Source organism: Dermacentor andersoni, chromosome 2 (assembly GCF_023375885.2).
Source record: "Dermacentor andersoni chromosome 2, qqDerAnde1_hic_scaffold, whole genome shotgun sequence".
Taxonomy (NCBI): domain Eukaryota; kingdom Metazoa; phylum Arthropoda; class Arachnida; order Ixodida; family Ixodidae; genus Dermacentor; species Dermacentor andersoni.
The window spans coordinates 88,533,808-88,557,474 of NC_092815.1; the positions used below are offsets into that span (position 1 = coordinate 88,533,808).

Below are 23,667 nucleotides of genomic sequence, written 5' to 3' on the forward strand. Positions count from 1 at the left end.
GTAAGCGTAATTTTTGCTATATATACTCATTGTAACTATACCATGTTCAGAGATTGTTCAATATACAGAACAATTCAAAGTAAATGGGTTCGATATAGTCGGGTTCAACTGTATGCATACCTTTTTCCAGAATGTCAACAACCCTGTGTGTATGCAAGACAGCATTGAGTTTCCACTACCATCCTAAAGGATTTCTGTGCACGACATGCACAGGAACTGTTTGTCAGCTGCATGAGCTATGTTGAGCGAGTTTGCTGTGGTGTTCTGACATACATATAGTATGTCTGCCGCCAAAAATCTCTGCAAACACAAGCTTTGTTTTCCCCACACTAAGTGGAATATCATGGCATGTTTCCGCAACTGCAGCACGAATATGCTGTCGACTACTACAAAGCAAAAGAAGTGGCGACCAGCAGGAGGCCTTGACTGCAGGAACTACAACTTCTTTGTAGAGTCTTGCATCATTCCTGATTTCATCAGAGCAAACTACATGCAAGAGAGGGAAGCAAGCTAATAAGCATAGCATGCTGGTGCATGCTTACGTACTGGTGTAGCAGTCTCACGCATTCATCTAGCACAGCCAAAGTGTGGCATCTTGCAAAATAATTCACTCGTACAATCACTTTAGCTTGTTGCACATGCTGACCAGCATCTCACCCATAGCTCAAGAAACGTGACTGGTGTCGCCTACGCGACATCAGTCATTAGGTTAGCGATACAGCTCCTTACGGCAACACTGTAGCGCATGAGGGAGAACAATTAATGACTAGCCACATGTGCACTCATACATTATTATTTTTTCAGGTATACTGAGTGACTGGTGAATGTAAGCTACCATAACATGGTAGTGTGAAATACGAGCAAACGGTCAGTACAAACATGCAGGAGCCTAGGCAGTTTACAGTTGACAACGGTGCACCAAATGCTATATTCAATGTTGCACAGTTACCTACAGTTGTTAGCAATTGAAACATGATACATGGGCCACATGATGGCTGGTACTTTCTGCACCACCGGTCAGCACTGGGCGATTACTGGGGAGGCCAAATGCAGTCCTAATAGATCACAAAGGCTCTCACTTCCATCCGATACAAAAATACATCAACTCGGTATACCCAATGGCCTCTGGTGACACAAAAAATGCCATCAGTCACAAGCTCCGAGTGTTGTGTTTGAATCGCTGAGCACTGTACCTTACAGCCAAAACTTCCCACATAGTTCCATTGCTTGCATAGTAAGACAAAGAAGTAGGGCAACAGATAAAATTTCAACGAAAGAATGCTGCAGAAACAGCACAAACATACCTGCATCCAGTGGGGCAGATGACCACATATTATAGCTTGCCCCGAATCTATATCTCACGATGGCATTGAAAACCAACACTGCCTCATCATAGCATAGCACAGGAATTTTGGTTCTATGGATGTACTTTACAGGGTCTAAATGATGTATTAGCATCAATAAGGCATAGTTGGGCTTGTGATTTCATTCAGGGCTCCTAATGAGTTAAACAATGTAAACTCTTTTGGTAAGCCTCTGTTCGAAACTTGCTTCTCATGCTGCTTGCCTCTCAATCACAGCTTGAAAAGATTGTTTGCTAGGTTGTGATGATGCTTACTGATAATGCCAGGTCTTTCTGCAGCTCCCGGTTTGCATCTCATAACACAAAGAACTATGGCATGCAACAATGGTCCAATTTCAGGAATGCAGTATACACCCTACAGCTACCTTAAACATCACAAACTTTAGTAGAGGGAAGCAACTGACCTTGCCATGACAAAGAGCTCGCGCACCATCCGTGAACCCTCTCCAATAAACTTCTGTACAAGCTCTGATCCAGAGACACGGATGAAAGTGCAGTCGGTATGGTGAGCGACGGCTCTTGCAAGTAGCGTCTTGCCAGTGCCAGGAGGTCCGTACAGCAGGACACCCTAGGCGAATGACAATAGTACAGCACTTCATATTTTTTTTTCAATCAATCAATCAACCAATATTTATTTTTGACGAAATCAAATACAAGATGGGTATAAGTACACATTCGGAGGTTCCAAAGTAACAACTGTCGGGGGGACCTCCTAACGAGACATAAAAAGGGGATAGTAGGATCATGGCAAACAGTGAGTCATGTCATATATTATACAATTTCTACATCATCATCAGAAATAAACAGTAAGAGAGAAAAGAAAAATATATTAAAAACATCAAGTATAATCACAGAGTTAAAAAGAAAGAAAAAGATTGAAGAAATCTTAAAAATGACTCTCGGAAATTCAAACGAGGGTAAATGGCACCTAAAACTAACACCGAGGAGAATTATCAATTATAGGCAAAATTCATTGACTTGGTAATTTGAACAGTACATTGCATAATGGTAAAGCAGAAAAAAATGTGATTCATTCTAGGTTCGTTAAATTATACTATGTGTCAGATAAAGTGTTTGTGAAATGCTCCTTCATTCTACGCTTGAATGATAATAATGTAGATGACTTCATATCAGATGGTATTGAATTCCAAACAGAAATGCCTGAAAATGCGACAGTAAATTTCCCATAATTAGTTTTTGCTTTTGGAAGGAGAAGATTGAGTTGTGCTGAAAATCTTGTGTTGTTATAATTGATGAGGCTAGAGCGAGTAAAACCTGGAATATTAAACTCGGTATTTATAAGACGAAACATACCGTATTTACTCGCATAATGATCGCACTTTTTTTGTCAGAAAAATTGACGCAAATTCAGGGGTGCGATCATTACGCGGGTTAAATTTCCCGCGGAAAAAAAAATTTTTTTTTCGCCTCGCGTTTGCTGCGGGATGCGAGATTGCGGGTGCGAGACACCAAAACAAAAATGGCGGCCGGCGGAGCAAGCCGAAATGGGCCGAACGCGCCGAACGCGATTTTTTTTTCTTCTCGTGAGTACATTACGTGTATTGAAACAGTTTCTTCCGTATCAGTGATGAATAATATCGTTAATATCGGCAAGTTTGCGGCAGTAACGTAGCCATGTCCACTTGGAGGGGACAGAAACAGGTGGGCGCGCTTAGCTGCCAGTGACATAGAAATGCATGGCCGACGTGCTGCGGAAACTGCGGCATCTGTCTTCACTACTATCCCAATACGGCACGTTTCCGCTAAGGGTGGGCGAATATCTTAGCTGTGTTACAAGCGTCGGCGTATGAATAGGGTACACTTTTAACGTATCAGAGTAAACGTGACTACTATAATTGCCGCGCGCGATTTGTTGCGTGCTCACGAGTGCAAAAGCAGATGAAAAGAATCGAAATGCGCCTTTATTGTTTTTGTTGACATCAACCATTATAAAGCCAACCCATAATAAAGGCGATTTTGGTTGTACCTCATTTTGTCATGGAAGTGCGGAAAGTGATGAAAGTAATGAAATGAGGCATCTACTTAATGTTTGGTGCGTGCAGGCCACTTGGCTTGTCTTGAAGAGTCGTTCGCGTAGCATTCGACAGATGGTAAACGCGATCATTATTAGCTAGACTTAGCACACGACATATCGCTGCGGAAAGTTCGGGGTGCGATCATTACGCGGGAAATAAAAAAAATCGAATTTTGACGACAAAATTTAGGGGTGCGATCATTACGCGAGTGCGATCATTATGCAAGTAGATACGGTAAGTAGTGACAGCTTGTGATTAAATAACATGCGTAAGGATAAAACATTTAGGGAACGGAATATAGGAGCAGAGGGAGATGTATGCGATTGGAATGCAATTAATCGTAACGTCTGCTTTTGTAAGACTTCTAGCTGATGAAGATGTGTGGCCCAAGTATTGATCTCTGAGGAACGCCTGTATTTACAATTTTTGATGAGGAGAAGGCACCATTAACTCCGACTATATATGGTCTGTGTATTAGGTAGTTGCGAATTAATTGTAAAGGCGGCCCAGAAATGCCATAAGATTCAAGTTTACTTAAAATAATATGATGGTTAATTGTATCAAACTCAATCAACAGATATGAGAACACATTGTTTAGCCATTTTGACAAGAAAATTAATGTGAACTATGTTTGTCCTTAGAAAATAGGTACCGTAAGTGGGCCCTGAAACACTCTTTATCGAAGCTGAGAAATGCTTTTGAAGTCAAACTAGACTATTTCAGAAATACTTTGCAACGATAAGTACTTCAACACATTCAGAAGAAGCAGAGCTATTGGCAATCAAAGATCATCTTGGATGCCCTTGTCGGTGCTCTCACTCCTTCAATGCCTTGCACTGCGAAGGCTGCAGCATAGCAGGACATGCCCGCAACACTCCGCCTACTGAATGTCACCGTGGTGCACACTTTCAATTTCATTTTGGATGTTCACATAGACGCCACTACTTCCGATTTTGGTGCCTATGACACGCCAAACGCAGTTGTCCTCAGCGAGCCACAGTGCACTCAGTGAGTGAGGCCATCACAGCACCCCAAGGCAGCGGCAGCATCTATGCTACGTAGCAGTCCCCCACAGTGACATGCAACTGTTGTGCGCATGCGTGTTTGCTTTGTGCACGGCAGGGTTGGAGTATGTGCTCACGTTCATGTGCTCCAGTCTGGCAGTGCCACATGGTGCGGACCCACTATGTCCTGCACCAGCTTGACTGATGGATAGTAGCCACATCCGACTTCTGCATTTTGAAGTGCTATCAATAGCTCAATACGAAGTGATGTCGGCCAGGAGTGAGCGCATACTGACAACCGTAAGTGTGCTTTAACTTTAAGTTTCACTCGGTTCGAGGCTAGTTGAGTTTTCAAAATTCATCAAAATTAGCAAGACTCAATGGCTATGACACCAATAAGGAGGGCAAGCAAAGTTTAATTCCTACACAGTCAGCCGAGCCCAAGTGTGAGAAGACGAAAGTCGGTGTCTTTCGGAAGTACATAATTCTGATCAAAATTTGAAAGATTTTCGTTTACTTCAGCCTCTTCATTAAACTGCATCAATAGATATACACAGTTACAGTAGGAAGAAGCAGGCTGATCCAAGCATCTTTCTTTATTGATGTCAGCTATGATCCAATAGCAGCAGTCTATGGGAACCTTGCACATGGTGACATATCCAAGCTGCCGGTAGTTTCGAAGTGGATGAGGAGAAGGCCTTGTTCGAAGGAAGTGTTTGAGTAAAAGGTAACTATGTGCTAAGTATATGAGCTCCATGAGCCACACATGACTGCAAAATTTGGTTGAGATGTTGACTGCAGTCTACGCTATCTGCAGACTGTGTTCTTATTTTACACCAAGCCTGAGGGGTGGTTTGGAACACTTTAAAGAAGTCTTCACAAGACATTTTCAACTTGTTCATTTTTTTTGCATTCAATGGAGGTCTAAACCCTAGAAAATATATACTAGCAAGCATTGGGAAGCCCTAAATGATTTACTATAATACTTGCTTTTACACACCAGTTTTGATATTAGTCACCAGTAGATGGATGTGTTGTGTTGCTATAATATGTTGGTTTCCATTACTTTCATGATTTCAGCAGCTGCAACATGCGAGTGCAGTCAAAAGACACATGTGCAGTACTCTATTCATACTTATGAGCAGCACCATCACAACTACCCTTATTGTTACACAATGTCACCAAACTTTGCTCTGTGGCATGACGTCTAATTATGTCAGTGAGACCAGGTCCAACATTTTGCTAATCAAATTAAAGTATTTTGTAAGGTTCTACCTCCATATTTACTAACTGTCATCTTTTTACATGCGACAAGTATATACTGTAGTTTCTACAACATTGAAAATATGTTTTGGCACTGCTTTTAAGAAAATTGACATTCACATTGCCAGAAAAACTGCATTCTTTTGTGAATAATGAAAAGCAAGGTGTGCATGCGTGAGCTCTGTATAATTAGGAAAGTTTGTCACTACATGAAGGGTTTGCAAGTACACAAGCAGAGCAGACACATTGCTACCACCAATGAATATATTCCCTTTGCTCAGGTCACGTGGTAACACCACAAGGAATTAAACAACATGGACTAGTCTGTGTCATCTTATATTAGTCACAGGACAAGCTCAACAAGGCAAAAATCTGGCATTTTGTCCTTTACATTACGTTTGTGGGCATCCAAAACAGATGCATAAGTGGATAGTTAATAGTGATGTGCAAAACTGCAAGCGACCCTGTAACCCTTTTTTAACAGAGTAAATAAACCAGCACTCACTACCACAGTAAAACCTCGTTAAACCGTACCTGCTTAAACAGTAGTTTTGTTTTAAAAGTAGTAAAGTCAAATCCCCGACTCAGCGGCCATTGAACATAATGTGTTTTGTATCCGCATAAACAGTACCAGCCTATTGCTTATGCATCGGTTAAAACGTAGCGTTTCCACTTTTCGTCGCGCAAACATGGCGATACGTCATCTCCATCGGGTGGCCTAGCAGAACAACAAGCCTCAGAGATCGGAACAACGGCCTCCAAGAGCCCCGTGCGTTTGCGCGTGAAGCCACATCAACATCAACATCTTTTCGGTGCCGTGCCAGAGAGCGTTGAGGCATCGTGCAAGCGAGAACTCGCGTCATGCCGAAGCTCGGATAAAAAAGACGCTGGGTGCTCAGCATAGAAGAAAAATTAGACATCGTTCTTGCTGTCGAGCGTGACACGAAGTCGGCGCTGGAACACGACAGGGATCTGCTGTTGACTATGGTGCGTGGCATTTGGAATGCGAAGAAGTTGCTCGGCAGCGCTGCTGCGACCGCGAAGAGATGTCGGCTACAAGGTTCGACTTTTCGACATTGTTGCCTCTGTTGTTGCCAAAGTGCCGACTAGCGACAGTGATGAGGACGACACAGAAAGCGACAGCACGGGCGATTCAGGCCCGACAGCGGCATAAGCTACGCGTTACGTCAGCCTCATGAGTGCAATCATCGCGACGAGAACAGCACCCGGCAATGAAAAAGGTACCCCGAGACTTCTGCAGCACTAGCGCGCGTGTGCACGGAGAATACGTAACGCCGAGGAATCTGCCATGCAAGTGTTTGCCGAGAAGAGGGGGCTGGCTAAAAAGCTGGCACACAGCTTCAGTAAGTTTGAGGCTGCTGTCGTCGTGCTAGGCCGCCGTGGCATCAAACAAAAATAAGACTTTCGTCATGCGAAGTGAATAAATACTGCATGTTTTTCCCCCCTTTCATCGCACTCTCTCCGTGTTCCGTTTTCGACAGGTAAGTGGGCGATCTCATGCTATTTCGGTTAAACAGTACTACCGTTTAGTACGTACTTTTTCTGAGCTCTGGCCAACTACGGTTTAACGAGGTTTCACTGTAATATGTTGTCATGATGACTAATGGGTTTTATTGGTGCAAGGGCCAGCTCTGGCCAAACAGCATCAAACATATGGTGAAACAAGTTGACAGTAGTACATGATGTCAAGGTTGTAACACGGCCGCAAAAGGGCCCAAGATTAGTCGCTGTGTAAATGCATATAATATTTATGTACTAAAAACATGACAATGGAAAACAAGGTGTGCTATGAGGATAAAATATTTGTTGCGATCATAAATATGTAAGAATATGCAAGTAGCCCTTGTGCCTCACCTGGACCCTTGAGCGCAAGAGACGAGAAGCACATGCTCTAAATACGACTGTCACAGCAGTAACCTCTGATAAGAGGCTGTGCTATGGATCTCTTGGCTGTATAACATGTAGTGCACCTACATCGTTGAGAAAAGGTAAGACTAATTGACTGTCAAAGAGCCACTCACTGCCTAAGAACACTGCTGGACGTAGCGAGATTTGCTGACGGGGAGGTAAATGAAAGTGTTCTTTTTTTTTTTTAGCCTCTAATTCTAATGCATGACATTGACACCTGAGAAACAGTACACCTTAACACCGAGCTACCTTTCTTTTCCTAATATCCAAAATCATCTCTATTCTTCATGGCTGTGATTTTGTAATGATGCCTTTTCCAATACCATTATTCTTTTTCACGCTTTTCACACTTCGTCAGTGGTCCAAGCCATCAATTGGATTAACTAACCTTGAATGGCAGATAAGAGCGGCATAGAATCAAGCGGAAGGCATTGCTACAAAGTAACAGCCCACATCAGTCAATGTGTTTAAGAAGTCATGGTATTCCAATACAATGGTAATGCCAAAACATATACTTACCAGCTATAACTCTTTATAAGCAAAATGGCCTCATTTTACACTAGAAGTTATGCAGTCAACGGTACCTTGTCACAACGTATGGCAATCAGACATGTGGTGCTGCTTGCAATTTGGTGAGCAGTATTCGCTAAATGTGCCGACATATTATTCTCACACCTCTAGGGCCTAGAGGCCAGTCCCGCATGTGAAGGACACTACGTACCGTATTTACTCGCATAATAGGCGCACTCGCATAATAGGCGCACCCCCAGTTTGGTCGCGGAAAATTTGATTTTTTTATTTCCGCGCATAATAGGCGCACCCCGAACTTGGCACTGTGGTCAGTACCGCATTTACACTATTGCAAGCCGACGCCCTCCTGCCCCCTCCATCTCGGGTGAAAAAAAGAAACGCAAGCACATTTCACAACCCAAGCTTATCAACGCATTTGCTGGACTACTAGTCTCATTAGTGTTGCTGCCGTCGCAGCTGCTGAGGGCCCACACTACATGGAACATCGCGAAAACTAGCTCTTCCATTAACTACCGGCACCCCCCTCCCCGAACCGCCGCGTAGCCAGCGAGCACGAGGACTTAACGCGTCCGTAAAAAGAAAAAAAGAAAAAAAAAAACGCATCAACGAGCGAAAAATAATTCTTCCATCAACTATCGATAACACCCCCCTCCTCTCCAAACCGCCGCGCGGATATAAGCTTTTCGCTACCTTCGCTTAGGCAGCTCGGAAAGCTGGGCGACTCTCGGAGGCCGGGCGACTCGACACAAGCGACAGTGCCATCGCCATCAATGCTCTACACATGCCGACACAGGCAAAGAAAAGACAAATCGCCGCATCTCGCCATTTTGCAAACGGCGTGCAGTTCGTGTGGTCGCGTGTTCCGCTATGGGCAAGTACGGCAGCTACACGGCTGCATTCAAACTGAAAGCTGTGCAGTATGCACTCGAGCATGGGAACCGTGCTGCAAGCAGGCATTTCAGTGTCGGAGAGACAAGCATTCGCTACTGGCGAGGTCAGCAAGAAAAACTTCAGGCCACAAAGAAGTCGCGACGGGCCTTCCGCGGTGCAAAGTCGGGGAAGTATCCGCAAGTGGAAGATCAACTAGTTCAACACATACGGGGCCTTCGACAGGACGGTTGTGCAGTGTCTCTCGACATAGTGCAGACGGAGGCACGCAGAATTGCCCGAGCGCAGGGCATCGAAGCGAAAGACTTCAAAGCAAGCTCCGGATGGACAACGCGCTTCATGCGACGCCACGGACTTACCTTGAGGAGGCGCACAACTTTGTGCCAGCGCTTGCCCTCAGCATACGAGGACAAGGTACTCGATTTCCACCGTTTCGTCATACGGCTCCGGCAGCAAAAAAACTTCATTTTGTCACAAATAGGTAATGCAGATCAGACTCCTCTCTGTTTCGACATGCCAAGAAATACAACAGTAGAGGAAAAAGGTGCACGGAGTGTGCTTATTCGAACATCTGGCGCTGAAAAACAAAGGTGTACTGTCATGTTGACAGTGACTGCGGATGGACGCAAACTGCCGCCTTATGTTATTTTTAAGAGAAAGACGCTCCCAAAGGGAAATTTCCCTCGAGACATACACGTGAGGGTCCAAGAGAAAGGTTGGATGTCCGCGGAATTGATGGTGGACTGGGTCAAGACCGTCTGGGGCCGGCGGCCGGGCGGCCTGTTGTATCCGGCCATGCTCGTTTTAGACAGTTTTCGCGGGCACCTTGTAGAACGTGTCCGAGAGAAGTTGTCAGAGGTGCGTACGGATATTGCCGTGATTCCGGGAGGCCTCACTTCCGTGCTGCAACCTTTGGACGTTTCCCTAAATAAACCTTTTAAGGACAACGTTCGAAGGCTTTACACCAATTGGATGGCTGGAGGACAGCGTCAACTAACCCCCGGTGGCAAAATTAAGAGGCCGCCTATGGAAATGCTGTGCGAATGGATCGTGGAAGCTTGGCGGGAGATCTCGGATGACGTCGTCAGGAAAAGTTTCAAGAAGACTGGGATCTCCAATGCACTGGATGCAAGCGAAGACGACATGCTGTGGAGCTCAGACAAGGAAGACGAGTCTCCACCCGGCGGTGATGAGGATGTTCTCTCGGACTCGGACTCTGAATAGTCTTAATAAATTTTACGTGTGTGTTCAGTCAACGTCTCTCGCCTGTTCATTAAAAGGTAAGTAGGTAGCTTTTATTTTCCCTTTTATGCTGGATTTATTGGTGAATTATGTGAGAGTAGCCATATTCCTGACATATGTTAAAATTTAAAGCGCGGGAATGCGAGTTGAAAAAATTTCGTAAATTTTACCCCGCGTAATAGGCGCACCCCGAACTTCGCGCCGGATTTTCTGAAAAAATAGTGCGCCTATTATGCGAGTAAATACGGTACAACAGAAAAGATTGGGTAAGAGGCTCACCTTAGGCTGTGCTATGCCCAATGCTTCAAAGAGCTCAGGGTGCTTGACGGGCAGCTCAATGACCTCCTTTATCTCCTTGATTTGCTTGTCAAGGCCTCCCACCATTTCATAGGTAGAATCAGGCACCTTCTCTACCATCATAAGGCTTACCAGTGGGTCCACCTGAAAGAAAGTCACAAATGCATTAATCTTCCTGCAACCCACTCTTGAGGGCAGGCAGACCGAGCTTTCTTCCAAGGAGGGAATCTGTAGTCATGATGATGCTAATGATTGTAGCATTTCACTTTTTACCAAAGACACACTGTCTTTATCGACTACGAACTCAACCATTGGATGGCGGAGGTCATATATCTATAAAACAGGACAAATATGTAAGGCAAGTTTTCATTAAATGGTACCAGTGAACACTGGCTTTACATTTTAAGGCAGAGTTAGGACATCCTGACATTCAATCTTATTTTATGCCTGCCTACACTATACACTTTTCAAAATACTGTTTATATTCCATACCACCCTTGTGTTAACACAACGAACCAGCACAAATAGTAACAACACCTATGCATATTCAATGCATCCTGAAAAACAACCATCTGCAAAGTATGTAAGGAAATGACAATGCTCACTGTGTTCATCACATATTTTAACAGCAATAATGGCCTATGTCCCATAAGTTTACAAGTTTCGTCCAAAACATCTAAAAATACTCTTTCCCTGTTTTAAGAACCAACTTATAACACCGGTAACTGTGTTCCTTATGAAAATTCCATTCAAGTAGCCCACTTCCAGTACAATCAACATTACCCATAGCCATGAGTACACTAGACAGCAGAAGACAAAGTGAACAATTTTCATTATTATAACACAGAGATAAAGCCTAGAAAAGTTTACTGTACATTACACCTACAGTACCATTTTGACTAAAAGTGAATACCTACATTACTTAAGTACACAAAGAACTTTATCATCAAAGACATGGGCAATGTTGAATTTTTACACTGCTAATAATTCACACTTACTTGAATGATCGTGCCTGTAATTCACGAATGAAACAGTGCTGAAAATGTGCTCTATATCTGTAGGCCTGGTCTAAACAGCTTGTTTACCATTTATAAGGATAAACAGTAATAGTGATGGGCTTGAAGTATAAAATCAGCCCAAATACACCAATAATGCCCATAATGATGAGATGTTTAGGTTTTGTGAATTATGTTATAAGTAGATTGCCCTACTGTAACAATTTGTGCAAGCATTAGTCAATACAGAAGCAGCAAACTAAATTTCTATACTTAAGAGTAACAAAGAAATGCTTGAATAAAGTGCTCAAGCTTGACATAATAGTTTTGCAGAAACACACAAGGTGAAGAGAAGTAATTAATAAAGGGAAAATCAGATATTCACCCGTTCGTAGCAATTGCTACAAAGGAAACCCATACGGGTTCCTCGAACGAAAATTCTCGCAAGAAGCCCACCCTTTATTACAGTGCTAAAGCGTTGCACTAACCTTGTTTGGCAATATCTTGTGAAGCGTGTAACTATCATTCCGCAGGGCTACCCTGCTGTTAGGGGTCACATTGGCAATGTCAATGTTTTTGTCAATGTCTACCACAAATTTACCTTCCGGGTGGACCTGCAAACACAGATACAAGAAAGATATAAAGCACTCAAACAAGAACAGCAGTCTTGTCATAATGACTAATTTTTTCAGACACCCAGGTTTACTTATTTCACAATATTGTGAGCCCTTGCCGGGCATCCTGATTGTTTCAAAACATTTTTCTGCGCACTAGTCATACCGTGATTAGAGTTTGCTTCTGCTGTGTGGAATTCTATTAGTACCCATCGAAGTGACCTAACAGCAGCCATCCAGCATCAATTCATTCGCACTTACTATGACAGATACATTTGTCGATGCCGATACTATGACTACTCAAGCCTGTTGACTCAAGTACGCTTTCTTTGCGTGACAGGCGACTCGTGTGTGATCTAAAGTTCTTGGGACGAGTGGCATGTGGGCTGATTGATTGTCATGTTACTAGCATGATTGCAGTTTTGGGTTCGATCACTGAAAACCAGCAGGTGTTCCGACGTGTTTTACTCTAATCTTTCTCTAACTTGCCCCATGACACTACTGCAGCAGGTGTTCAATGCCAGTTCATCTGACATGGATATTTTCAATTGAGTGTCTAAAGTTGGCTGACAGGATGCTTGATGCAACTTAGTTGAGCAAGCAGATATTTTTGAGTTTCTTATACAAACTCATGCTTTGCATATTTAATTTAGCATGCAATATTGCTGGAAACGCTGTTCTGTTTTCATATTTTGTTATGTTCATGCTCTTGTATGTACTACTACTAGTGACCTGTCACCAAGGCATTACAGCTGTTAGCAGGTACTAAAACAACCAATAAACGAGATGAAGAAAAACATGTAATAAAATCAAATGCTTCAAAACAGCAAATACTACTCCGATAATAACACCAGCATTATTCAAACACAAGAACTGCTGTTTGCATGAATAAAATAAGAATAGTCGCAATTTCACAAAGCTAGATTCACAAACACGCCATGAATACTGCATGGAAACTTCCCCTCATTTGCCCTACAAACCAATTTAAGGCTTTGGCGAGTCGGCTAATTGCACTAGTATGTTTTTCACATTAAATAAGTATCATCGTAAGTAAAAATGTGATTCAATGTTGTGTAATGGCAGCAGCTGAGAAAGGCTGGAAAGCTTTAAAGCTTTTGTTAGGTTGCACTGCTCATAAGCAGTTAGAACTAAGCAGAGGCAATGATCAAACAAATGACAGACGAGCTGCTTACAGACACCAACTATGAAAGCTGCATAATTTTCCAAATCTTCCCACCATTTGTAAGCACAGCCCAGCCCCAGTCCTTAGAGGTTGTCAGTTTGGCTCCCATTGGTGGCAACTGTCTTTCCTTCCACTGTCATTTGATTTTTCCTTTATGTTACGAATACGAAGCTTGTTGCAAATTTAAACCTCATTTAAAATTTCAGCCAAATATGCTTTCCTTGTCTCCACTGTCCGCTGGCTTGCAGGGCTGCATGAATATTTGAAGCTTTCGAATACCCTATGAATTATTGTCTTATTCAATTCAATGCTTGAACTGCCCAGTCACTATCAAATGTGAAGCATGTCTTGGCGAACATTTGCCACTTTGACATTATGTATCTAGCCGCCTACGTCTTAATGCTCTCATGGTCATTTCATTACCTTGGTATGTACCAAAACTGGCATAGTATGAGAAAAGTGTATGACGAACATAAATAATCTGTCACGACATGTGCGTCAGGTAGGTCATGAAACAGCTGCCTACGTCTTTGTGCTTTCATGGTCATTTTGTTCAAGTTCACTTATTTACCACATACATGGAGTTTCACATAAGTGGTTGGAACGAGGGAAAAAAAGCTGCATTAAAAACAGCTTGACTGGCCCCACGCCCCCGGTTCACTAACTTAGTTTGTTAACTTAGTTTGTACCAAAATTAGCATGACAAGGGTGTATGACGAACATAAATGATAGGTCATGACATGTGTGTCATGTAGGTAATGAAACAGCCACCTATGACTTTGTATGTACCAAACTTATGTACATACATTTTGTAGTACAACATGAGTGTATGACAAACATAAATGATAGGTCATGACCTGCATGCCATGTAGGTCATGAAATAGCTGCCTACGTCTTGGCATGTACCAAAATTGGCATAGTATGACGAACATAAATGACCAGTCATGACATGACTATTATGACATGTGCATCATGTAGGCCATGAAATAGCTGCCTACGACTTGGTGCTCTCATGGTCTTTTCGTTAACTTGGTATGTACCACAATTAGCATAGTATGGCAAGAGTGTATGACGAACATAAATGATAGGTAATGACATGCGTGTCATGTAGGTCATGAAACAGCCGCCTACGTCTTGACACCAAAATTGGCATAGTATGACAAGAGTGTATGATGAATATAACTGATAGGTCATGACATGAATCATGACATGCACGTCATGTAGGTCATAAAACAACCGCCTACATCTTAGTGCTCTCATAGTCGTTTCATTAACTTGGTATGTACCAAAATTGGCATAGTATGGCAAGAGTGCATGACAAACATAACTGATAGGTCATGAGATGAATGTCATGACATGTGTGTCATGTAGGTCATGAAACAACCACCTACGTCTTAGTGCTGTCATAGTCGTTTCGTTAGCTTGGTATGTACCAAAGTTGCCATAGTATGACAAGCGTGTATGATGAACATAAATGATTGGTCATGACATGAATATCGTGACATGTGTCATGTAGGTCATGAAACAGCCGCCTCCGTCTTGGTTCTCTCATGGTCGTTTCATTAACTTGGTATGTACCAAAATTAACGCAGTATCACAAGAGTGTATGACGAACATAAATGATAGGTTATGACATCAATGGCATGACATGCGTATTATGTAAGTCATGAAACAGCCGCCTACATCTTGGTGTGATGGTCATTTTGTTAACTTGGTAGGCTCCCTGCACACTGCTTCGCATAACATCGGTTCCCACAGGGCATGGATCTGCCGGCTTTTTGAACATTCATAATTCTTTAGAGTAGTTTCCAAACACTTCACATTGTCAACTGTGCATGATCAGACATAAAACCAAAGCAAAAATACGACAACATTAATTCCAGCTATTCTGGATGTAACTAAAAAAAAATTACATAACAGAGCACACCGAGTCACTCAAAGAACCGGACTTTCTTCAGCTAAAATGCAATCAATTGCACACAAATTTCACTTAGATACGACATTTGCCAGTGGGGTATTGTGTGGTACTACTTATGGAGTTTGTACCTGTGTGCTTTCTTCTGATTGAATCTAAATACACTTCACTGCAACATAATATCAGTGGCACCATGCTCTCTAACCATTACAAGTAGCACAAAGTCTGCTCTTTTCGCTAGGTTGCTGCAGATAAGGCACATTCCTGATTTAGTCTCGATGGTACATGCAGCTGCCAACTGACCCAAAGGACTGCCCATTTCTGATCTTTGTTCTGAAAGTTCATGACCATGTATGCTTCAAAGAGGCTTCAACATGCAAACAGCTTATTTGTTCCTAACGTTTCACAGGTGCTATTATTAGACCACGCTTCAAAATATGTAATGTGAGATATAACTTGCTATTTTTTCAATACTAATGGTCAAAAAGGCTGTTCATTCTTTTCACTCACTCACTCACTCTTGGTGACAGCAGAGATCGTCAAGTAGGAAACAGACACCTAGTATTTGAAGTTATCTGACCCCTTCAGTGCCTTAAGCAGAAACAAACTAAAGCATTCCAGACAGATTTCACAATATGGCAACAGTCCTTGTAATATAATGTTAAATGAAATGCACCCTTCTAAAAACTGCACTCATTGGGACACCAAAGTAACAAGTGTTTAGCTAATCTCTGACATGTGCCAAAGGCAGTTAGATAAAACAGAAATTTAAACTTTTTTTTTTTTTTTTGAAAAACAAGAGACAAGTTGTAAGTACCTTTGTCAAGTGGATACCAAGTTACAAGTATCTTGCAGAACTATGTCATAGGTATAAGTTTCTGCTGGAGTGGAATATGTAACTAAACCAATACCAGCCCTATTATGACTGCTAAAGTAATTGCTTGGCGACTTGGAATGAATGCACTTTATTGAAAGGTGGGCAAATGGCTGCAATAAACCTAGAATGAACAAAAGAGAGGGGTTTAAAAGCTTCATGTGAAAGAAAATTAATGAAGACTTGTTATTCGTGGAACATCCATAGATGCAGCAGAGCAGCATCACAAGTGACTTCCAATACCATATAGCATTGAGCAATGTGTGATAGCCACAGGAAGTCACCTACAAGCACACATGGTGAAACAAACTTCTATGTGGTGTTCATGACAAACAAGGAGCAGAAGTCCTTAATGCTGATGTAGTCAGCTGCATCCAGACAATATTTACAGGTTGTTATAGACCTAAGAGAATAAAACTGCACTGAAATTACCGGTGAGTGCAGCCTAATGAAATTTTATTTTGTACGTGCTGTTGCACAACAAACGTGGACTCTTATAGGGAAACAATATTTCTTGACCATATAACAAAAAAATGTGCCATTTGTAACTAATCACCATACAAAAAAAAATTCTATGGGCTTACCTTAACAAGCACTTTCTTTTTGTCCATTGGTTTAACCACTTCACCAACATACGATCCTTGTTCTTGAAGCAACTGAAGCTCTTCCCGAAGCATCCTCACTGCGAGTAGATGTAGAGAAATGCTGACAGTGTAAATAGCAGAGTAACTGTAGGAACGAACAGTAATGAAAGCTAGGACCTTCCTCACTGCCTTAAGTCTATTAGACATTAAAAAAAAAAGAAAAAGAGGCAATTGACATGAGGCCAATGCAATGAATGCTGGCCGCTAGCTTACTAAAGATAATGCACAACAATATTGCTTTGGCAACAACCATGTCAAGATAAAACTTTGGATAAGGGTGTATGCATAGGTCGGCATACACTGATCGCTCCACACTTATTTCACAGGTGTGATAGGGCGTTAATGAGTGACAATAGGTTTGCGTAGACCTGAGTATGAAGACGAGTGAGTACAAACAAAAGTCACTGACGGCGACTTCGGGTGAGAGACTGTTGGCGTGTGTGAGTGGGCATATGTATGCGAGTAAGTTCTGCTGAGTGGATGCGGGTACCGGTAAATGTGTGACTGAAAGTGGCCATGAACGCGAGCTGGTGAATGAGCGTGCGTATACAGGAACGACAGTCAGTGCCGAAGAGTGAGCGAGTCCGAAGAGTGAGTGAGTATCAGTCTATTTTGCCGGCCTATGGGTGCATGACAGCTAATCGTTTCAAAACAGGTGGCGCCAGGGAGCAGTGACTGACGATTACAGCCTTTCGCCACTCACGAGAAATGAATGTGACAGCAGCGCTACATTTAAACAAAGGGCACAAAAGGAACGTACCTTTGGCATTGAGTTCGTTTCTCTGAGCTTGCAATCGCCTAAGATTTTGTGTCTTGTCGGAGACCACGAGCTGGAATGCAAAAAGTTCCCATCGGATTTCGCACTTCACAAATAAACCAAACGAGCGTCACCTGGAGTTCTTCTATCTTAGTTATGTAGTACTGCTTGAGGCCGTCTCCTTTCGACACTCCGTCGACCTCCATCTGGAAAGATCACACTCGATATAAACGTGTAATACAACGATCGATTTAAGCAGCGCATGCCCGAGGGGTCAGTAACATGAGCATTCATGTTATTTACTTACCCTCCTCGTACGCATCCGTGCCTGAAGATATTGTTTACCATTAGCCGATCCATTACATGCAATGTACACGATGCGTCTACACGCGCTATACATTTAAAAAACACACACAATGCAGCGATACACACTACCGCAAAGAGCGGACGATGACTGGCACAAACTTGTAATCAAACTAGAGGTTCTTCAACAATGCCGCTAAGCAGACGAATGAAGAATAAACCCACACTAAAGCTCTGCTACAACGACACAAAGAAATAACAGGGCTTAAATCAACCATGAAATTAATACATACTTTCACGGGCGCCGAATCGTCCACAATAGCCGCAGCCGCCATGTTTCACTACTGGAAACACGGCAAAAAAAAAACTACAAAAAGCCAAACCACAAGGAGCACCACAGGAAGTTCCGCTACAGTACACTGTAGCTCGACCTAAAATATATTAAAGGCAAGCGTAATAAATAACGTATTAATTGCACCAACAAAATAGCTAACAATGATAATTATTATTAACGTAAGCGGGAAATTATTTTGGGCTAAAGCTACAAATCGCCAGATACACTAAGCATCATCATGAAATGATTGCTGGCACACTAGAGACGGCTGGTGGTTGGCCGAGAAACGTAGAGCGAGCTCAAAAACTCGCGTGCGAAAGAGCGGCAAGAGCAGGAGGAGCGCGGGGAGTTTTCCCGAGTTGAGTGCTTGAAGGTCCACTTCGGGCCGCTCATCGTGGAGAGTCGCAGCGCTGGTCGGAGCCTGTTGAGGGGAGCTTTCTCAAGCGGAGGAGGTGATGCGGCGGTGCCTCCGCGCGACGCGTCCGTTTTCTTCTTATCGCGATGTTACTGAGACAAAGTTCTGCGTAATTTGTGATTAACCAGTGCGCTCGCCCCATTCGTGCCGAGCAGTGCCGAGTTCGATGTTTCTAAATCGGACAGGCACAGATGGTACTCTTCGGTAGGCGGTCGTCGAGAGTCGTGCTTCATAAGAAACTCGTGCCAGTCGGAATATGCTTCGGAATCCTGCTTTCGTTGACGGCCGTGCCGTTCATGGGCTGTCAGCAGCGGAAGTCGCCGCCCTCCGCAAAGGACGGCTTCTTGAGCTGGCAGCAGTCTGCGCCAGTGGACGACGAAGACTTCGAGCCTGTGTTGCGCTTGGACGGCCACTCCAAGACTTCTCAGGCCAACAGCCCGGAGAAAGTGGCTCTCAAACGACCGCGATTCTACAGCACCGAACTGGAGATACGCGAGAAGCTGCTCGTCGTTGTGCTCACATCGCCAGAAACGGTCGAGACATTCGGTGCAGCCGTGAACAGGACGTTGTCCGGTCATCCGAACAAACTGATTTTCTATGCGTGTGCTTCAGACGGGGACAGCTCGCCAGCTGTTCTCAGTGCTCCATCGGTCTTGCAGCTGCCCGGCACAAAGTGCGACTCTTTGGCGTATCACGTTCTCAGGCATCTGAGCGTGAAGAACACTGCAAAAGACTTCGATTTTGTGTTTCTCATGCGAGATAGCACATACGTAAATGGTGAAAAGCTCGTTAGCATTGCTACTCACGTGAGTGTAAATGTAGAAGTCTTTTTGGGTAGGTCTACAAACGGGGCCTGCGATCTGGACGCCGGCATGTTGCTGAGCAATGGAGTATTTAAAAAGGTGCTTGGAAATCTTGACTCGTGCCTGGTTGGGACAGGCGAAATCTTGGACGACCACATTGCGCAGTGCATTGCTAAAGTGTCTGGAGTTCCATGCAGCGATGTTTTTCAGGTGAGCTGTAGTTGATTTCAAGATTTTCCTGTGTGCGCACGGAACCTTCCCCTAGTAATGATATCCTTTTACCTTGTTTGTGTCTTATAGGAGCAGCCTTTCTACTCCTTCAATCTTGAGAAGGACTTTGGCTACGTACCAGATCCGGCAACTCTTACTACAAGGAAAGATTTCAGTGCAGTGGTGACTCTCTACCCAGTGCTTACGTCGAAGTACTTCTATCGCCTGCATCATCACTTCAGCCTCTACAATCTGCAAAAAGTGAAAAGACAAATTGCATTTACGGAGAAACAGATAGCTGACGTCGCTATTCATCTGCCCAATGACACAATAGGACGGGCAGAATGGCCTCTTGGTGTGGAGCCAACATTGAAACCATCCAACAGATTTGACATTATTCGTTCTGTGTATTTCAATGACACCCATCTATTCTGGAAAACAGACACTGAAGTCACTAGCTTGATTAGTGGAGCCGAAAAGCTTAGTATAGAAGACTTGAAAACATCTGCGAAGGAATTTCTCGTGAGCTCTTTTCCCAAGAATAACTTAACACTACTTTCTACTGTTGATGGCTATAGAAAGTTTGATCCAACACGAGGCCTTAGCTATGTGATGCATCTTCTGCTTTGGAATGAGACATCCAAAGCAGAGACCTACAGAACTCTTGAATTCTTGCGGCCCCTCGGAAAGTCTGAAATTATTGGCATGCCTTATGTCACAGAGCATACACGGATCATAATGGTACTGTTTGTCAAAGAAAAAGAACTGGACCATGTTGCTGTTTTCATTGAAGAGTATGCCAAGAGTTGTCTAGAAAAGAATGATAATACGATGCTCTTGCTTGCTTTCCTTCAACCAGCTGGTGTGCCCGATGTGTTTGGAAACATCCGCAGCTTTGCTGTTTCCAGTTCAAACCGGTTTAGAAAGAGCAATGCTAAGCTCGCAACAATCAGTATCAGGATACCAGAGGATCGACGGGTTCCTTCAGACTTTGCACTGATTGACCTTGTGGTGCGAAAGCTGCCCCAAGACTCCCTTATCCTCCTCTGTCAGGCAGGGATGGAAATCAGGACAGACTACTTGAACAGGGTCCGCATGAACACAGTGTCTGGGGTCCAGGTGTTCTTGCCTATTCCATTTACTCAATATCACCCCATCATCACTGAGCAGGATCCTGTTGCTCCAGCCTTCCTTGAACTCAAGAGGGAAAATGGTTTCTTTGACAGTAATAACTTCAAGCATTTCAGCTTCTATGTTTCAGACTACTGGCGTCACCGTGCACTTATTGCTAAAGAAGTGCCTTTAGCGCACAGCAGCACAGACCTAACAGCTGACCATTACCATGGTCTTACCTTTGGGATTGTGGAACTCTTTCTAGTGTCAAAACAAGTTCATCTACTAAGGGCAGTTGAGCCCGAGTTGAGAGTGCGGTACATCTGGAGAGATTGTAGTGATGAGCCCAATCTCAGGGCAGCTGAGAACTGCAAATTATCTAGACTCTACTCTGTGGGCAACAGAGGACAGCAAGCCAAATTTCTTGCCTCCCAGACCACATCTGCAGTGACAGGCAGTGATGTTTCTCCTAGTTCCTGACAGCCGTCAAGCTGCGCATTTGACAACACTTCAGATGGGGCACATCCCCCTAGTCCCCATCAGCACAATCACTCTCTGCTGCCATTCCTGAAAGGTAATCAGACAGGTGGGCGTATTTATGAGGTGTGTCTAGACAGCTCCTACATGTTCATGAACTGTTTTCATGTTTTTGCCATTGCCTCACCGAATCGTTCCCTGTGGTTTGTCTTGCTTTTTTTGTGTGTGTGTGACTTGTACAGTTTTCTTTTTGTGGTTATGACGAAGAGTTACAATTAAGGATGCCAATTTTACACTTGCTTCATATAAGTTTCCAAGGCAGGACTTTTACGTTTTAACTGTTTTTATCATGTGCTGCAAAGTGCACCAAGACTTTTATATTGTATATTTGTTTTTAGGTGAATTTTGTCTTATTTTTACTGTGTCCCTATACAATTCTGTTTTAGGCTGTTAAATTTACTGCTGCTCAATCAAGTACGCTTGTACTTACCAGTGGTCGCTGTGCCTTTTGATACTACATATGAACTTCTTGATTGTTGTTGCGATGACATCTAAGCAGCACCATTTCCAGATTTCTTCATTCATCACTGTTATTAAACATGCTGCATACTTTTTCACCTCGTTGTTTGTATATTGAGCTTTTCGCCTCAATTGAAAAAGATATGTGCTGGACCAACGCTTGTTTCCTGTATGGCCCAGGTTCCATACTTAACGATTCGCGTTAGGAAAGCAGTGAATGCGAGCGCTAACTTTTGCGGATTATCCTTTGCAGTCTAGATGTCTGCGTCTCAAACAACTCGATTGCAAAACGGCGTGCGCTCGGGGCCGTCATCGGTGCCCAGTTCAGGCCGCTTGCAGTGGATTTACCGCTCTGCGGAACGGCAGCCTTTGGTCCGTCTCGGCTGGCGCTCCCGTTCACGAGTAGGGGGAACCCGCAGCGCTGCAGATTAAAACGGCCCTGGCATTCTGCTTCACGTGCTCGGTCTTTTCTCCGCGCCCTGTATGCCAAGTATTGCCCGAGTTTCCGACGCGTCAAGCTCCGCGAGTCACTCGGAAGCGCGACCGACTTGGCGGCGAAATCTCCCACTCAAACTTTCGCAATTGTCGTGCCCCTTGTTAGCCTAGGAGGTTTCTTGTTAACACTTGCGCACACGTGGGCTTCCCTTTCTCGTGGCGTGTCACTGACACACTTAGCTTCTAGGTTTCACCGATTCAAAAGTTCGGTGTTATAAGCGAAGCTTTCTTTAATGTTGGCGCCATGATATGTAAACGTAAAGCTCTTTAAATAAAGCTCTTTAAATTGAAAGCTATAACAGTTGAACGGTCTCCTGAGAAGCGATCATATAGAAGTGCTGGGATGAATGGACAGCGCAGGATAGAACCAGAGCTGTAGCGCTGTTGGCTGCGACCGTGTTCTTCGTACAGTCTCAAGCAGCAACCACATATGGATGGGGCTACGCAAGAACGCTGGCTACGCACTCCTCGCGTAGCGCAATCATCTGGCTCGTAAAATGGAGGCGCCAACGCCGGAAGACGTGCGCCACGCCGAAAGTACTTACGAGCTGCGTTACTTGTGGTAGCCATTTTATCAAATACCGTGCAACGTCTGCACGGAACCCAAGGTACATGTATGCACAATCGGTGTGCTGCTATCTCCGTTACGCTAAATGAAATTTATAGCCCATAGTTCTTGTACAATGTACAGGGTCGTCCAGTCTTAATACGAACACGGCACAGCGTGGCAGCATATGGTGCCAGCGTATGCCAGCGCTCTGCAGAGCGCCATCGCACACGGCGCGGCCGCGCATCGAAGCTAAGCGGTGGGGCCACGTGGGACTTCGTATCGTGTCTGATACAGCACGGCGAGCGGGGCGCTTTTGCAGACGACACTGCGCTGGCGCTCCGCGGAGCCATACTGTGCCGTCTGCTTAGTAGGAGTGGACGACCCTGTACCACGTACGTACATTGTACGTTCTCATAAGTGCAAATTCAGTCTTAAACACCCTTCTGCAGTGGTTGATATATATATATATATATATATATATATATATATATATATATATATATATATATATATATATATATATATATATATATATATATAAACCAGTTATTTCTGTCAGTAAATTTTGCGAACGTCTGTGCTTAAAGCTATCCCTCTTCGAGCAAGGAGCTACGTCACGCAGACTTCCTGTCGAATCCACCGGTTTTGGCGGAGCGGTCTGGAATGCTCCGCGGGCTCGGAGCGAGATCTGTGCTCTCAATCTGCCATCGGAACAAGTGATCCGCTCCCCCGATCTGCCATGGAACAGAGTTGCTCCAAAATGAGCTCCAAGTTGCTCCAAATGATCTGGGAGCGCTTCAGATCTGCCACTGGAATTCAGCATTACTTAATCATACACTGCCGGAGAATGGAACGGTTCATTAACGTTTGGCCGTTTCGAATAGCCTGGTAGGAATAAGGCTCAATAAGCTAC

At 43.8% G+C, this 23,667-nt stretch overlaps 2 protein-coding genes across 3 annotated transcripts in view; one reads left to right on the forward strand and one right to left on the reverse strand.

Moving 5' to 3' along the window:
• LOC126541660 (26S proteasome regulatory subunit 8) overlaps nucleotides 1–18,234 on the reverse strand; it is a 30,422-nt gene extending 12,188 nt beyond the window's left edge. Inside the window, exons 1-8 of one of the 2 annotated variants that reach the window (XM_050188518.2) lie at nucleotides 18,132–18,188; nucleotides 17,843–17,863; nucleotides 17,670–17,741; nucleotides 17,539–17,608; nucleotides 16,719–16,816; nucleotides 12,037–12,162; nucleotides 10,536–10,697; nucleotides 1,768–1,931 (exon numbers count right to left, since the gene is read on the reverse strand). In XM_050188518.2, the coding sequence (XP_050044475.1) occupies nucleotides 1,768–1,931; nucleotides 10,536–10,697; nucleotides 12,037–12,162; nucleotides 16,719–16,816; nucleotides 17,539–17,608; nucleotides 17,670–17,741; nucleotides 17,843–17,863; nucleotides 18,132–18,173 (755 nt within the window). In that variant the 5' untranslated portion in view covers nucleotides 18,174–18,188. Of the gene's footprint in view, nucleotides 1–1,767; nucleotides 1,932–10,535; nucleotides 10,698–12,036; nucleotides 12,163–16,718; nucleotides 16,817–17,538; nucleotides 17,609–17,669; nucleotides 17,742–17,842; nucleotides 17,864–18,131 lie in introns of both variants that reach the window. The other variant, XM_050188519.3, reaches the window with a different exon arrangement.
• A 70-nt stretch (nucleotides 18,235–18,304) lies between these two features.
• Chpf (Chondroitin polymerizing factor) lies at nucleotides 18,305–21,807 on the forward strand. The gene is made up of 2 exons (XM_050188517.2): nucleotides 18,305–19,600; nucleotides 19,691–21,807. The coding sequence occupies exons 1-2, from the start codon at nucleotides 18,779–18,781 to the stop codon at nucleotides 21,191–21,193; spliced, it is 2,325 nt and encodes a 774-aa protein (XP_050044474.1). The 5' UTR covers nucleotides 18,305–18,778; the 3' UTR covers nucleotides 21,194–21,807.
• Nucleotides 21,808–23,667: the final 1,860 nt, after the last annotated feature.

Excerpts from the sequence above, each read along its gene's own strand:
- Chpf (XM_050188517.2), top strand. The coding sequence starts at position 18,779 with ATGGTACTCTTCGGTAGGCGGTCGTCGAGAGTCGTGCTTCATAAGAAA. Across the intron at positions 19,601-19,690 it reads CATGCAGCGATGTTTTTCAG|GAGCAGCCTTTCTACTCCTT; the intron begins GTGAGCTGTAGT and ends TGTGTCTTATAG.